We start from the raw sequence: 14,396 nt of genomic DNA on the forward strand, positions 1-14,396 counted from the left end.
AAAAGGCCAGAGCCCACAGCTCTACTGAGTTCTACATCAAGACACTTTATTGCTGGCGCCTCAGAGAACACTAGAGACTAGGGGCTGGTGGCCTCAAAGATCCAGGGCGGTGAGTCCAAACTGGCATAGCTGCTCCTTGTGCCTGGCATGGAGTCTCAATGCCGTCCCATCCCACTGCGACTTGATGGCTCTCAGCTTGGCCAAGAGCCTGTCCAGACTGTCCTGCAGACATCAATATTTCAGCCCCCAGGAAGAGAGAGGGAAGGAGTGAGGGCTGCCTCAGGTTGGTTCGTAAGCTTTCCTTGCCCAGTAGACATGGTTGTATCCCCTCTCTGCCCTCAGGATAGAGCAGGGCTCCCTTGGAGATACTTCTTCTCCTTACCCCTGGGTTGTCAGTCATCACACTAGCTGGAGTTTGTGGGCATGGGGGAGTCCTGGGTACTGGGACAGCTAGGATCCAGGAGGTGGTGCTTACCTGTAAGATTTCCTCATACTTTGCCTCCATGTCTGCCACGTGGGTCCGAAGCTGAGACAGGGCCTGGTCCCACTCTCTTAGAGCTTGTTCAGCCTCTTCCCGCGCAGCCGCAGCTTCCCTTTGGCATGCCTCTGGGGGCAGGCAGGATGAAAGACAGCAGGATGGTGACACTCTATCCTTAACCAGTCTCCAAAGGTATCTGGAAAGGAGACCTTGAATGGGCTCATTCCAGACTCCCCCAGCATCACCAACTTTCCTGCAGTCCCTGTAAAAGCTGAAGCTCCACTGAGGTATAGCAGAGAATGGTGGGCTTGAGACAGAAGGCTCCAAAGTCGGATTACTACCTAGGTGACCACAGACATGTCTCTTTCTGAGCCTCAGTGTCTTCATCTTTTTATTTATTTATTTATTTATTTATTTATTTATTTATTTAGATGGAGTCTCACTCTGTCGCCAGACTGGAGTGCAGTGGCATGATCTCGGTTCACTGCAACCGCCGCCTCCTGGGTTCAAGCAATTCTCCTGCCTCAGCCTCCTGAGTAGCTGGGACTACAGGCACATGCCACCACGCCCAGCTAATTTTTAAATTTTTAGTAGAGATGGGGTTTCACCATGTTGGCCAGGATGGTCAGCTATCTCTTGACCTCGTGATCCGCCCACCTCAGCCTCCCAGAGTGCTGGGATTATAGGCGTGAGCCACCGCAGCTAGCTGGTGTCTTCATCTTTAAAGAGAGAATGACACATCTCTCAGGGGTATGCTGTGACCTTTGAACACGATAATGGATGACAAAGCACCTAGCTAGTATACAGGAAGTGCTCAGTAAACATTGATTCATTGGCCGGGTGTGGTGGCTCACGCCTGTAATCCTAGCACTATGGGAGGCCGGGGAGGGCGGATTACCTGAGATCAGGAGTCCTGGCCAACATGGTGAAACTCCCATCTCTACTAAAAGTACAAAAATTAGCCAGGCATGGTGGCACACATCTGTAATCCCAACTACTCGGGAGGCTGAGGCAGGAGAATTGCTTGAACCTGGGAGGCAGAGGTTGCTGTGAGCCAAGATTGCGCCATTGCACTCCAGCCTGAGCAACCAGAATGAAACTGCGTCTCAAAACAAAAAAACAAAAAAACAAACAAACCAAAAAACAGTAACAACAAAAACAAAAACAATTGAGTTATTGATTGACTTGGAATTTGAGGTAAAGCAAAGATTAGGAAAGGAACCCAGGGTCTGAATGGCAGATAAGCAGCTCCTGGCCATCTATAGCTAAACCGAAGGCTTTTTTTTTTTTTTTGGTCGGAGTCTTACTCTGTCACCCAGGCTGGAGTGCAGTAGTGTGATGTCGGCTCACTGCAGCCTCCGCGTCCTGGATTCAAGTGATTCTTCTGACTCAGCCTCCCAAGTATCTGAGATTACAGGCACACGCCACCATGCCCGGCTAATTTTTGTAATTTTAGTAGAGACAGCATTTCACCATATTGGCCAGGCTGGTCTCGAACTCCTGGCCTCAAGCAATCCTCTCGCCTTGGCCTCCCAAAATGCTGGGATTACAGGGGTGAGCCACCGAGCCCGGCTGAAGGCGTTTTAAGGTATGAACACTTTGAGACCAAAATTGTGCAAGAGCTCATGTGTCATGCTGAGATATTTCAACATTATTTCGTAAGTAGGAGGCAACAGAAGTGAAGCAAAGGCTTCCTAGTTTTTAAAAATATTTTTGCTTATTGGGAGTGTTTATTCATTTATTTGGTGAACAGTTATTTAGGACCTACCGGGTGCTAGGTCTTGAAGATATAGAAGTAAATAAGTCAAACATTTTCCCTTGGTTTCGTTGTAGAAATCAGCTAAACTAAAAGGGAATATGTTTTGCTCACAAGAGACATGGCAGTGGTGGGGAGTTAGGTAGGGCTGGACTTGGAGAGGAGGAAATGGGGTGTGACGCCTACCTCTTCTTTTTTATTTTTATTTATTTTTTTGAGACAGAGTTGCTCTGTCGCCCAGGCTGGAGTGCAATGGCGCGATCTCGGCTCACTGCAACCTCTGCCTCCCGGATTCAAGCAATTCTCCTGCCTCAGCCTCCTGAGTAGCTGGGATTACAGGTGTGCGCCACCACATCTGGCTAATTTTTATATTTTTAGTAGAGACGGGGTTTTGCCATTTGGCCAGGCTGTTCTTGAACTCCTGACTTTCGGTGATCCGCCCGCCTTGGCCTCCAATAGTGCTGGGATTACAGGCCTGAGCCACTGCGCCTGGTGCCTCTTCTTTACTTACAACAGAGATTCTTGGCATCCCGAACCCTCTGCTCCAGTCCTCGGTGGTGGAGGGTCAGTGAAAGTGGGGAAAGTGATCCCAGAGCCCAGGTGGCAGCTTTCTGGAGTAGAGACTTTGAAGTCTGCTCCTTCATGCTGGCCCTTGCTGCACCTCTTGGAGACAAGGGGCTTGGGGGGTGGGGAAACCTACCTAGCTGCCCCCGAAGGCCCTTGACTTCTTCCTCCAGCTGCTTGCTGTGGGATTGCATATCCTCCTGCAGGGCATGGCACTGGCGACTCATCTCTGGGGTGGGGGCAGTGGGCTGCCAAGGACCCACATTGGAGATGGAGCGATGGAGAAAGGAAATGAAGTTGTGGGTGGGGAAGACTCTACTTGGTCTAGTGGAACAGGAGCACAAAGGCCTTCTTGGTTCTTCTTCTTTTTTTTTTTTTTGAGACAGGGTCTCGCTCTGTTGCCCAGGCTGGAGTGCAGTGGTGCGATCTCGGTTCACTGCAAGCTCCGCCTCCCGGGTTCACCCCATTCTCCTGCCTTAGTCTCCTGAGTAGCTGGGACTACAGGCACCTGCCACCACATCTGGCTAATTTTTTGCATTTTTAGTAGAGACGGGGTTTCACCGTGTTAGCCAGGATGGTCTCGATCTCCTGACCTCATGATCCGCCCGCCTCGGCCTCCCAAAGTGCTGGGATTACAGGTGTGAGCCACCACTCCCGGCCCATGGTCTTCTTGGTTCTTTTTGTGATTCTGAGAAGCTAGAGACCATGAAAACCTGAGGAAGGGAAAGGAAGCCCAACCTACCTCCCCCACCGTCCAGCTTTGGATGGGGATGCTAGTCCTTCTCCCCTCCCATAGGATGGTTGAGGTGATGGCTATGACTGCTTGTGTATCCTACACAGCATCAAGCACATGGCACCAGGCATCCTGGCAGGCCCCTGCCTGGGATCCCAGGAACCTACCTGCCTTTGATTCCTGCAAGATCCTGCCTGTTTTGTACTGTTCGGGGAAGACCAAGACCAGGCCTGGCAGTCGGAAGCCCTCCTTGTTTCCCTTCCTTGCATCATCCGACCCTGCTGGTTGTCTTCCTCCAGGCCCCTGTCTCCTGCCCACCTGCTCAACAGACCACACACCTGCATATATGGCCTTCCCTTCACTTTGGGCCCCTTCCAGCTCAGCCTCCATCCTTTGCAGCCTCTGCTTCAGCTGGTCTTCGGAAGCCTTGGCTCGACGGGCTTCATCCCTCCGTAGAGCTGTGAGCAGTCCCAGAGCCACTGTCAGGACTGGCTGGGGCCCGCTAAATCAGCCCCCATGAACTTGATGAATTTTGCCCGTCTCTAGAAATCTGGTGGCGGGGCGTCCAGCCTCTTATTCTCTCTCTGGGTTTTGTTGTTTTTGTTTTTTATCCCTAGAGTCTCACAGGCTCCTCATTATTAAGAAGTAAAGACTCTCTACATGTTCTGCCTATACAAAATAGCTTTCCGGATAGCCCGGCATGGTGGCTCATGCCTGTAATCCCAATATTTTGGGAGGCTTAGGTGGGAGAATTGCTTGAGGCCAGGAGTTTGAGACCTGCCTGGGCAACAGAGTGAGACCTTGTCTCTGTAAGAAAAATAAATAGGGCCAGGCACAGTGGCTCATGCCTGTAATCCCAGCACTTTGGGAGGCCAAGGTGGGAGGATCATGAGGTCAAGAGTTCGAGACCAGCTTGGCCAACATGGTGAAAACCTGTCTTTAATAAGAATACAAAAATTAGCCAGGCGTGGTGGCTGTGTGCCTGTAATCCCAGCTACTTGGGAGGCCGAGGCGGGGGAATCACTTGAGCCTGGGAGGTAGAGGTTGCAGTGAGCCAAGATTGCGCCACTGCACTCCAGCCTGGGCAACAGAGCACAAGACTCTGTCTTAAAAAAAAAGATAGTAAAATAAAATAAAATAAAATAAAATAATAAAAATAATTAAAAAAAAGAAAAATAAATAAATAAATAAAGTAGCCAGGTAGGGTGGTGTGCACCAGCTACTCGTGAAGCTGAGGTGGGAAGATTGTTGGGGTCCAGGAGTTTGAGATTACAGTGAACTATGATCACACCACTGCAGTCCAGCCTGGGCAATAGAGCAAGATTCTGTCTAAAAAAAAGCTTCCCTTATCAACTCTCACTGCCCACCCCTCTGTTATTGTCTTTTTCCACTAGGGGATGGTTAGGGTTCAACTTAGCCCCCCACTGTATATCTCCAACTCTCCAATCCCCCAGGATACAGAAATGCCCCATTTCACTTGCCCTGTTGCCCACCCCCATGCCAGCTTCTACCCTCCTTACCCAAGTGGTCTCGGAGCAGCTCCTTCTCCAGCACCACCAGCCTGTGCCTGGACTCAGCCTCCACATCTGCACCTGCTGTGGCAAGTGGCAGAGCCTCAGCTCTTCGTGATCTCAGCATTCCTCACTCTCCTTGCATCCTCGCCCCACACCCTGCACTTTTGCCACAGGAGACCTGAGGACCACTAAATGAGGGATCCATGGTGGCAGAGTCTACTGAAGTCAGCACTGTGTCCTTACCAACCAGCACATAACAGATATGCAAAATACACATGACAAATATATTAGGAAGGCACAAAGCTAGATGGTGCTTAAAGGAGAGCGTGAGTGACCATTTCCCCACTTCCTCAGCTCCCTGCATCTGACTTCAAGGACACGAAAGAGGAAGGTCAAGAGAGTTCCATCCTGTCATGCAGAAGGCTGAATTCTCTCTGGAGGAGCTCTGCGTGGTCTTCATGCCAGAACATGGAGAAGCAGGGGGCACCTCCACCCACCATGACTCACCCCCATTCTTTTTCTTCTGTGCCCCAGATTTCTTCCCTTTTTCTATGTTTTTAGGTGGCATCTCCTTGCTGTCCTGGGAGAAGGAGGGGACCTTATGTTTAGGTCTGGACACAGGGATGCTCTCCTGACTGAATCAGGAGTCTCAGGGGAGTCTCCTGGTTCTACTCCAAATTTGTCTCTCATACTCTTCAGAAAAGTCAGTTCACAGTCTCTTTGGAACCTCAGGCAGGGTTGGGGTCAATAGGGAGGGTGAAGTTTTTTCTCTCAACCAGGCTGACTGTACGGAAGTCACTCCTCACAACTCTCTTTTAGATAAATCCCTGTACCTGCTCCCCTCCCTCTTCCCATCATCCTCAACCCCCTCTTCCTACCTGTAGGATCCTCTCCTGCCAGTGTTGGGGCTCCCTGTGGAATGACCCACCCGTGGGGAGTGGCAGAGAGAAGGCCCAACTAGCGAGGAGCCTGAGGCGGGGACTGGGTCCTGGGTCCTGGGAGCCAGTCCTTGGTGGCAAATTTCTCTTGAGGGCAGGACTGAGGGCTGGAAGGTTGGGTTTCGGGAGGCTGTATGTTGTCCAGGTAACTGGGAAACATGGAGTTTGTAGGAAGGTGGAATGGGCTAAATCAGCTCACAAAGCTTAAAATATCAAGGTCTCAAAGGGTCAGTTCTTTCCTTATCCCAAAACCCTAAGTATAGTTTGAAAAGAAAGGGCTTTGGAGGCCGATTAGTTATGATTCATTGCCATGTAGACATGGCCTGCAATTTGGAGACTTCCAAATTCAGATGTGCACATCTGAGATAATATGTTGTGCTGATACAGAGGAAAAGGACTGACAGTAGCCATGTTGGACAATTGACATCCCAAGGTCCCATCAGCAAAATGACATTAATTAGTAGGTTTAAAACTGAAGATCTAAGCTGGGGGTGGTGGCTCATGCCTATAATCCCAACATTTTCAGAAGCTGAGGCAGGAGAATTACTTGAGGCCAGGAGTTCAAGACCAGCCTGGACAACACAGTGAGACCTCATTTCTACAAAAAATTAAAAAATTAGCCTGGCATGGTAGTGCACACCTGTTAGTCTCAGCTACTCGGAAGGCTGAAGCAGGAGAACCACTTAAGCCTGGGAGGTTGAGGCAGAAGTGAGCTATGATTGCACCACTGCACTCCAGCCTGGATGACAGTGGGAGACCCTGTCTCAAACAAACAAACAAACAAACAAACAAAAACCCTAAACCACTGAAGATCCTCTTCAGTACACTGTGGAATGAGGGTAATAAGTACAGGAATAGATAGTCGAGGGCGTTTCCCACTTCAGAGAAATGAGACACAAAGGAACAGCAGACCCATGGACTCTAGGGTACTGACCTAAAGGGATGCAAGTGTGCAGGAAAGTGCTCAGGTTAGAGACAAGACATTTGAGTTTGAGTCCCAACTGTGGATATGTAAACTGAGGCAAGCCATTTGACTTTGCTCAGCCTCAGTTTCCTGATCTTTAAATGTTTGATTTTGTAGCTCTTGAAAAGCCTGTGTTTTAGTTGGGTGTTTACATGGCTATCTTCTCTCCTAGTGACTTAATCTATTGCTACATTTCCCCATTCCCTTGTGTGGTTAATTTTCAGACAGGTGTTGAGACATTGCTTTGTGAGGCTCCCTGCGGCATAGAGTTGGTTGGGGCTCCCTCTAGTGGACTTGCTTGACCTTCTCCTGAGTTTCCCACATTTTTGCTTTTAAATTATTTACTGGGCAATATTGAGGGTGACTCCCTTTGGGGATACTTCTTAGTGTCCTGCTGGAGCCAGGAGTGGCTGGAATAATTAATGTGGGGGAGAGAGTATGACGGGTGGCCTTCCCTTGTCAGGCAGCCCTCACTCTCCCTGCAGCTTTGTGTTATCCTGAGGTTTGCCATCTATCTGCCACTTGGATCTCTGGGCACCATACTGGTTAGAGTGAAAACAGCAGACACTTCAGGGCTTTTCTCCTTTTGGATTAGCTGACCTGCAGACCGTTTCTTTAGGTTTTTTGTTTGTTTGTTTTGTTTTTGTTTTTGTTTTGAGACGGAGTCTCGCTCTGTCGCCCAGGCTGGAGTGCAGTGGCACGATCTCGGCTCACTGCAAGCTCCACCTCCCGGGTTCATGCTGGGACTGCAGGCATCCACCACCACGCCTAATTTTTTTGTATTTTTAGTAGAGACGGGGTTTCACCGTGTTAGCCAGGATGGACTCGATCTCCTGACCTCGTGATCCACCCGCCTCGGCCTCCCAAAATTCTGGGATTCCAGGCGTGAGCCACCGCGCCTGGCATTTTTTTTTTTCTCAGTGTCTCTCTCTGTCACCCAGGCTGGAGTGCAATGGCATGATCACAGTTCACTGCAGCCTCAGCCTCTCCAGGCTCTGGTGATCTTCCCATCTCAACCTCCTGAGTAGCCGGGACTATAGGCGCATGCCATCACACCTGGCTAATTTTTATATTTTTTGTAGAGACGGGGTTCACCATGTTGGCCAGCATGGTCTTGAACTCCTGGCCTCAAGTGATCTGCCTGCCTTGGCCTCCCAAGGTTCTTGGATTACAGGCGTGAGCCACTGCATCAGGCTATCTTTTTTTTTTTCAGACAGAGTCTTGTTCTGTCACCAGGCTGGAGTACAGTCATGTGATCTCAGCTCACTGCAACCTCCACCTCCCGGGTTCAAGCAATTCTCTGCCTCAGCCTCCCGAGTAGCTGGGATACAGGCACCCACCACCACGCTTGGCTAATTTTTGTATTTTTAGTAGAGATGGGGTTTCACCATCTTGGCCAGGTTGGTCTTGAACTCCTGACCTCGTGATCCACCTGCCTCAGCCTCCCAAAGTGCTGGGATTACAGGCATGAGCCACTGCGCCTGGCCTTCTTTCTTTAGGTACTTCTCTTCAACTCTGTCACCCTCAATATTTTTGGTCCATTGCCTATTGTCAGGAGCAGATCTGTAGAAATAGCCACAAGAGGCTGGGCATGGTGACTCATGCCTGTTATCCCAGCACTTTGGGAGGCTGAGGTGGGCAGATCATGAGGTCAGGAGTTTGAGACCAGCCTGGCCAACATTATTAAACCCTTTCTCTACTGAAAAATACAAAAATTAGCTGGGCATGGTGGTGTGCATCTGTAATCCCAGCTACTTGGGAGGCTGAGGCAGGAGAATCGCTTGAACCCAGGAGGTGGAGGTTGCGGTGAGCCAAGATCGCGCCACTGCATTCCAGCCTGGGCAACAAAAGCAAAACTCTGTCTAAAAAAAAAACCGTGGTCTCTGCAACCCCTTATTGTGATCCAGATGTTCCTTTCTATTGATTCCAGATCTTTAGATAATAACTCTTTCAAGCAATTGTCAATTGGAAAATCTCTGAATTCACTTATGACCCGGAACCTAACTCTAACCCTAATTCCCTTACCCACTTCCTCACTTCCAGTTGTCCTGCCTTTCTAGACGGAACCAATGTACATCTTACATATATTGATTGATGTCTTATGTTTTCTTAAAATGTATAAAGCAAGCCGGCGCAGTGGCTCACACCTGTCATCCCAGCACTTCGGGAGGCCAAGGCAGGTGGATCACCTGAGGTCAGGAGTTCAAGACCAGCCTGACCAACATGGTGAAGCCCTGTCTCTACTACAAATACAAAAAATTAGCCGAGCATTTTGGTGGGTGTCTGTAATCCCAGCTACTTGGGAGGCTGAGGCAGGAGAATCTCTTGAGCCCGGGAGGTGGAGGTTGCAGGGAGCCGATATTGTGCCATTGCACTCCAGCCTGGGCAACAAGAGTGCAATTCCGTCTGAAAAAAACCAAAAAATGCAAAAAGCCAAATTGTAGCCTGTTCACCTTCAGCACTTGTTGTCAGGATCTCCTGAGAGTTGTGTCACAGGCCATTGGTCACTCATATTTGGCTCAGAATAAATCTCTTCAAATATTTTACAGAGTTTGACTCTTTTCTTTGACATGAGACTAATGTTAATAAGTTCTGATAGCCCACTACCATCAGACCAGCTTCTTCTAATCTTGAGCATGTTTTTCATTTATTCTCCCTCCACCACCTCCTTCTCCTGTGCTGTAATGCAGCGGTGGTTCCTGTCCCTGTCCTCCTCATCTAGAAGCCGGTTTGGGAGGTTTTTCTTTCTTTCTTTTTTTTTTTTTTTTTTGAGACAGTCTCACTCTGTGGCCCATGCTGGAGTGCAGTGGTGTGATCTCAGCTCACTGCAACCTCCGCTTCCTGGGTTCAAGAGATTCTTGTGCCTCAGTCTCCTGAGTAGCTGGGATTACAGGCATGTGCCACCACATTCAGCTAATTTTTGTATTTTTAGTAGAGATGGGGTTTCACCATGTTGGCCAGGCTGGTCTGGAACTCCCAACCTCAGGTGATCTGCTTGCTTTGGTCTCCAAGTGTCAGGATTGTGTGAACCAGAGCAATTCCATCTTGAACAGGAGCTGGGTAAAATGAGACTGAGAACTACTGGGCTGCATTCCCAGAAGGTTAAGGCATTCTAAGTCATAGGATGAGATAGGAGGTTGGCACAGATACAGATCATAAAAACCTTGCTGATAAAACAGGTCGCAGTAAAGGAGCTGGCCAAAACCCACCAAAACCAAGATGGTGACGAGAGTGACCTCTGGTCGTCCTCACTGCTACACTCCCACCAGCGCCATGACAGTTTACAAATGCCATGGCAACATCAGGAAGTTACCCTGTATGGTGTAAAAAGGGGAGGCATGAATAATCCACCCCTTGTTTAGCATATCATCAAGAAATAACCATAAAAATGGTTATGTCTATGGAGTCACCATTCTTCTGTTCCAACACTTTCCTAATAAACTTGTTTTCACTTTACTCTAGAGTCGCCCTGAATTCTTTCTTGTGTGAGATCCAAGAACCTTCTCTTGGGATCTGGATCGGGACCCCTTTCCTGTAACAAAAGTGCTGGGATTGCAGGCATGAGCCACTGAGCCTGGCAAATTTTTGCATTTTTTACAGAGACAGGGTTTCCCTATATTGCCCATCCTGGTCTTGAACTCCTGGGCTCAAGCAATCCATCTGCCTCAGCCTCCCAAAGTGTTGGGACTACAGGCAGGAGCTACCTTGCTTGGTTGGAAACTTTTTTTTCCGTGGAATGATTAGTGTCCCCATTACTTGTTGATGTAAAGGAAAAGACTGGTACAAATTTAAGCAGAGAGTTTACTTGGGCCAAGTTTGAGGACAGCAATCCAGGAGCATAGATTCAAGTTGCCCTTGACAATGGGCTCAGATTGGTAGCAGTTACAAGTGTGTGTGTGTGTGTGTGTGTGTGTGTGTGTGTTTTGAGATGGAGTTTCACTCTTGTTGCCCAGGCTGGAGTGCAGTGGCACAATCTTGGCTCACTGCAACCTCTGCCTCCCTGTTCAAGTGACTCTCCTGCCTCAGCCTCCCGAGTAGCTGAGATTACAGGCTCCCACCACCAAGTCTGGCTGATTTTTTGTATTTTTAATAGAGACAGCATCTCACCATCTTGGCCAGGCTGGTCTTGAACTCCTGATCTCGTGATCCGCCTCCCAAAGTGCTGAGATTACAGGCGTGAGCCACCAGGCCCAGCCAACAAGTCTTTTTTTTTTTTTTTTTTTTTTTGAGACGGAGTCTCGCTCTGTCGCCCAGGCTGGAGATCTCGGCTCATGCAAGCTCCACCTCCCGGGTTCACGCTATTCTCCTGCCTCAGTCTCCTGACAAGTGTGTTTTTAAAGGAAAAAAGAGGCCAGGTGTGGTGGCTCATGCCTATAATCTTAGCACTTTGGGAGGCCCAGGCGGGAGGATCACTTGAGGCCAGGAGTTTAAGATCAGCCTGGGCAACCTGAGACCACCACCACCCCACCAAAAATAAATAAATAAACAAACAAACAAATGCAAAGAAGAGGCAGTTCCTAAACTGTCTGCTAATCATTTACATTAACATAGCGTAAGGTATTTGATTGGTTGTACGTTGTATTCCAGAAACATGAAGATGATGGGTGAAGCAGCTAGTCAGGGACCAAATGCCTTTAAACCATTGCCCCCAGGCATGGGTCGGGGGTTTGTGACTGAAGTCCCATACTTATGTTTCTCTGGGCCTGATAATTTTGCATACCTCACACAGTTCAGACAGCTTTGAGCTACTTTTCTTTTCTCATCCTGATGCATAGAATGACATTAGAATACAGATTGCAGAATATAAGCAACTATACCCCAGAAGAGAATGTAGTTTACAAATACGTTCAGTCAATGGACTTTCCTTTTTTTCTTTTGAGACAGTCTCGCTCTGTGCCCAGGCTGAAGTGGAGTGGTGCGATCTCGGATCACTGCAACCTCCGCCTCCCAGGTTCAAGGCATTCTCCTGTTTCAGCCTCCAGAGTAGCTGGGATTACAGGTGCCCACCACCACGCTTGGCTACTTTTTGTATTCTAGTAGAGATGGGGTTTCGCCATGTTGGTCAGGTTGGTCTCAAACTCCCGATCTCGAGTGATCCGCCAGCCTCGGCCTCCCAATGTGTTGGGATTATAGGCGTGAGCCACCATGCTCGGCTCAGTCAATGGACTTTCAGGTGTGGAATGAGGATGTGGTTTGGGGTGAAGGTGAAGTGGGGTAAGAAAAAGGCTACATGTTACACGATGTGATGCAGGATGAACCAACTCTAGCATAATCTGGAATGGGAATAACATTGTGATCAACAGTCCAATCCTCTCTCTTGTACGTTTTCTAAAACAAGCCAAATAAAAATTGTGGCCTGGCGTGGTGGCTTGCACCACGCCCAGCTAATTTTTTTTTTTTGGGAAAAAAAAAAAGGTAAGTAAAGGGCAATCTTCCTTTTCTTATTAACCTTACTTTATTTATTCTTTTTTTTTTTGACAGAGTTTCACTCTTGTCGCCCAGGTTGGAGTGCAGTGGCACAATCTCGGCTCACTGCAACCTCTGGCTCCCGGGTTCAAGTGATTCTCCTGCCTCAGTCTCCCGAGTAGCTGGGATTACAGATGCCCGCCACTAAACCCTGCTAATTTTTGTATTTTTAGTAAAGATGAGATTTCACCATGTTGGCCAAGCTGGTCTCCAACTCCTGACCTAAGGTGATCCGCCCCCCTCGGCCTCACAAGGTGCTGGGATCACAGGCGTGAGCCACTGCACTGGGCTGAACGGATTGGATTTTAAAGCACACTTCAGGCAGAGGGAATAAGGGAACAGTCTGAGTAATGGTGATGAAGAAAGAAAGAATTGGCCAGGTGCGGTGGCTCATGCCTGTGATCTCAGCACTTTGGGAGGCCGAGGAGGGTGGATCACCTCAGGTCAGGAATTGGAGGTCATGTCAGCCTGGCCAACACTGTGAAATCTCGTCTTTACTAAAAATACAAAAATCAATCAGGCATGGTGGCAGGCACCTGTAATCCCAGCTACTCGGTGGGCAGTGGTTGCAGTGAGTCGAGATTGTGCTAGTGCGCTCCAGCCTGGGTGACAGAGAGAGACTCTGTCTCAAAATAAAATTAAATAAAAAAAAAAAAAAAAATAAATAAATAAATAGAATTGTATTTGATGACTTGGTGAGTCAGTTAGCATAAGACATGTGTACCAGGGAGTATTATAAAACTACAAGGTTGTTTAGCTTGGAGTTAGAGCAACTTGATTGTCAATTTTATTCCAGAGGCAATGGGAAGTGTTTAAAGTCTGTGATGCTGTCTGAACTATACTATAGGAAGCCTATGGTGGCAGGATGAATTGAAGGCAGAGGAAAAGTTTCAACAGTCCAGGGAAAGGGAGGACCTGCAACTAGGTGTTGGCACTAAGGATGGAGCTTTGCCTAGATTTTCCCTTCATAGATTCTTCTCTTCCTGAATGGAAACTGATAAAAGGAAATTCTTCTGATAGTAAATAATAATGTTGACTCCAAAATCAATTCTAGATAAAGGCGATTAAATTGCAAACCCAGGATGCCTGGCTGAAAGGTCCCTGCATTCAAAGATATTTTCCCCTTTCAGGAGCACCTGATAAATATAGCTCCCTAATCCTTTGTGCTTTGTGAAGAGCCTGGAGGGGGATCGAAGGCGGAACTAATACTTACTGACACACCTGGGTCTGCAAACTCCCAAAACCGAGGCTCAGAATTAGTAAATTAGGGCAGGGCACTTCCTTCTTTGGAAGGGAAGTTCCTATTTTCAAAGTTCTTCCAACGAAACTTTTACATTAGAGAAGTGTAATTGACCGAGAAGTGGAAGTGACCGGGAACAGCATTTCTGTTCCCTGGGTGGGAGAGAGAAGCCCCTCGGGCAGAGCCAGCAGCAGGTCAGCTTCTAAGGGGGCCCTCATGCTGGCGGCGCCGACCTGTGGTGCAATGCTCCGAATAGGAGAATCTTAAATACATGTTTGAGACTCAATTCCCAGAAACGTAACTAGTCTTCACGAGCCAAAAAAAAAAAAAAAAAAAAAAAAAAAAAAAAAAAAAAAGGAAGTACTTTCTTTTCAAGAGGTCAAAGGGCCTGGAAGAAGAGCTACTGGCTTGAGTGTCTCAAGCCTTGCTGGGGGCCTAATCCGGCTGGAACAGGCCGCAGCATTCATATTCCTGTCCTTGGTCGTGTCTTAATGAAGACTTGAAAATAATAAGGGGTGGAGAAATAACTTTCCTTTTTCTCCCACCATCCTCCCACAGTGTAAATAAGCAAATAACTCTAATCTCCATTTCGTCATTTGTCAGGCGTGGGGAAAGACTTGACATCAAGACTTCCATTCCATTGCCACCTGTCTTAATTTAAACATTCCCATGACCCACCCCAGGAGCGCCAACCTCCCGCCCACAGGAGCATGGAAGTCTCGGTTTCTGACTACTGCGCAGAC

General features: G+C 48.3%; 1 protein-coding gene across 1 annotated transcript; it reads right to left on the minus strand.

Annotated features, from left to right (window-relative positions):
• Nucleotides 1-48: 48 nt before the first annotated feature.
• Nucleotides 49-5,613, minus strand: DRC12 (dynein regulatory complex subunit 12 homolog). The gene is given in 7 exon segments (XM_008021178.3): nt 49-108; nt 111-222; nt 476-606; nt 2,935-3,027; nt 3,870-3,989; nt 5,052-5,126; nt 5,553-5,613. Coding segments are annotated over 7 exon segments (630 nt in total). The 3' UTR covers nt 49-70.
• Nucleotides 5,614-14,396: the final 8,783 nt, after the last annotated feature.

Source organism: Chlorocebus sabaeus, chromosome 1 (genome assembly GCF_047675955.1).
Source record: "Chlorocebus sabaeus isolate Y175 chromosome 1, mChlSab1.0.hap1, whole genome shotgun sequence".
In the NCBI taxonomy this organism is placed as follows: Eukaryota; Metazoa; Chordata; class Mammalia; order Primates; family Cercopithecidae; genus Chlorocebus; species Chlorocebus sabaeus.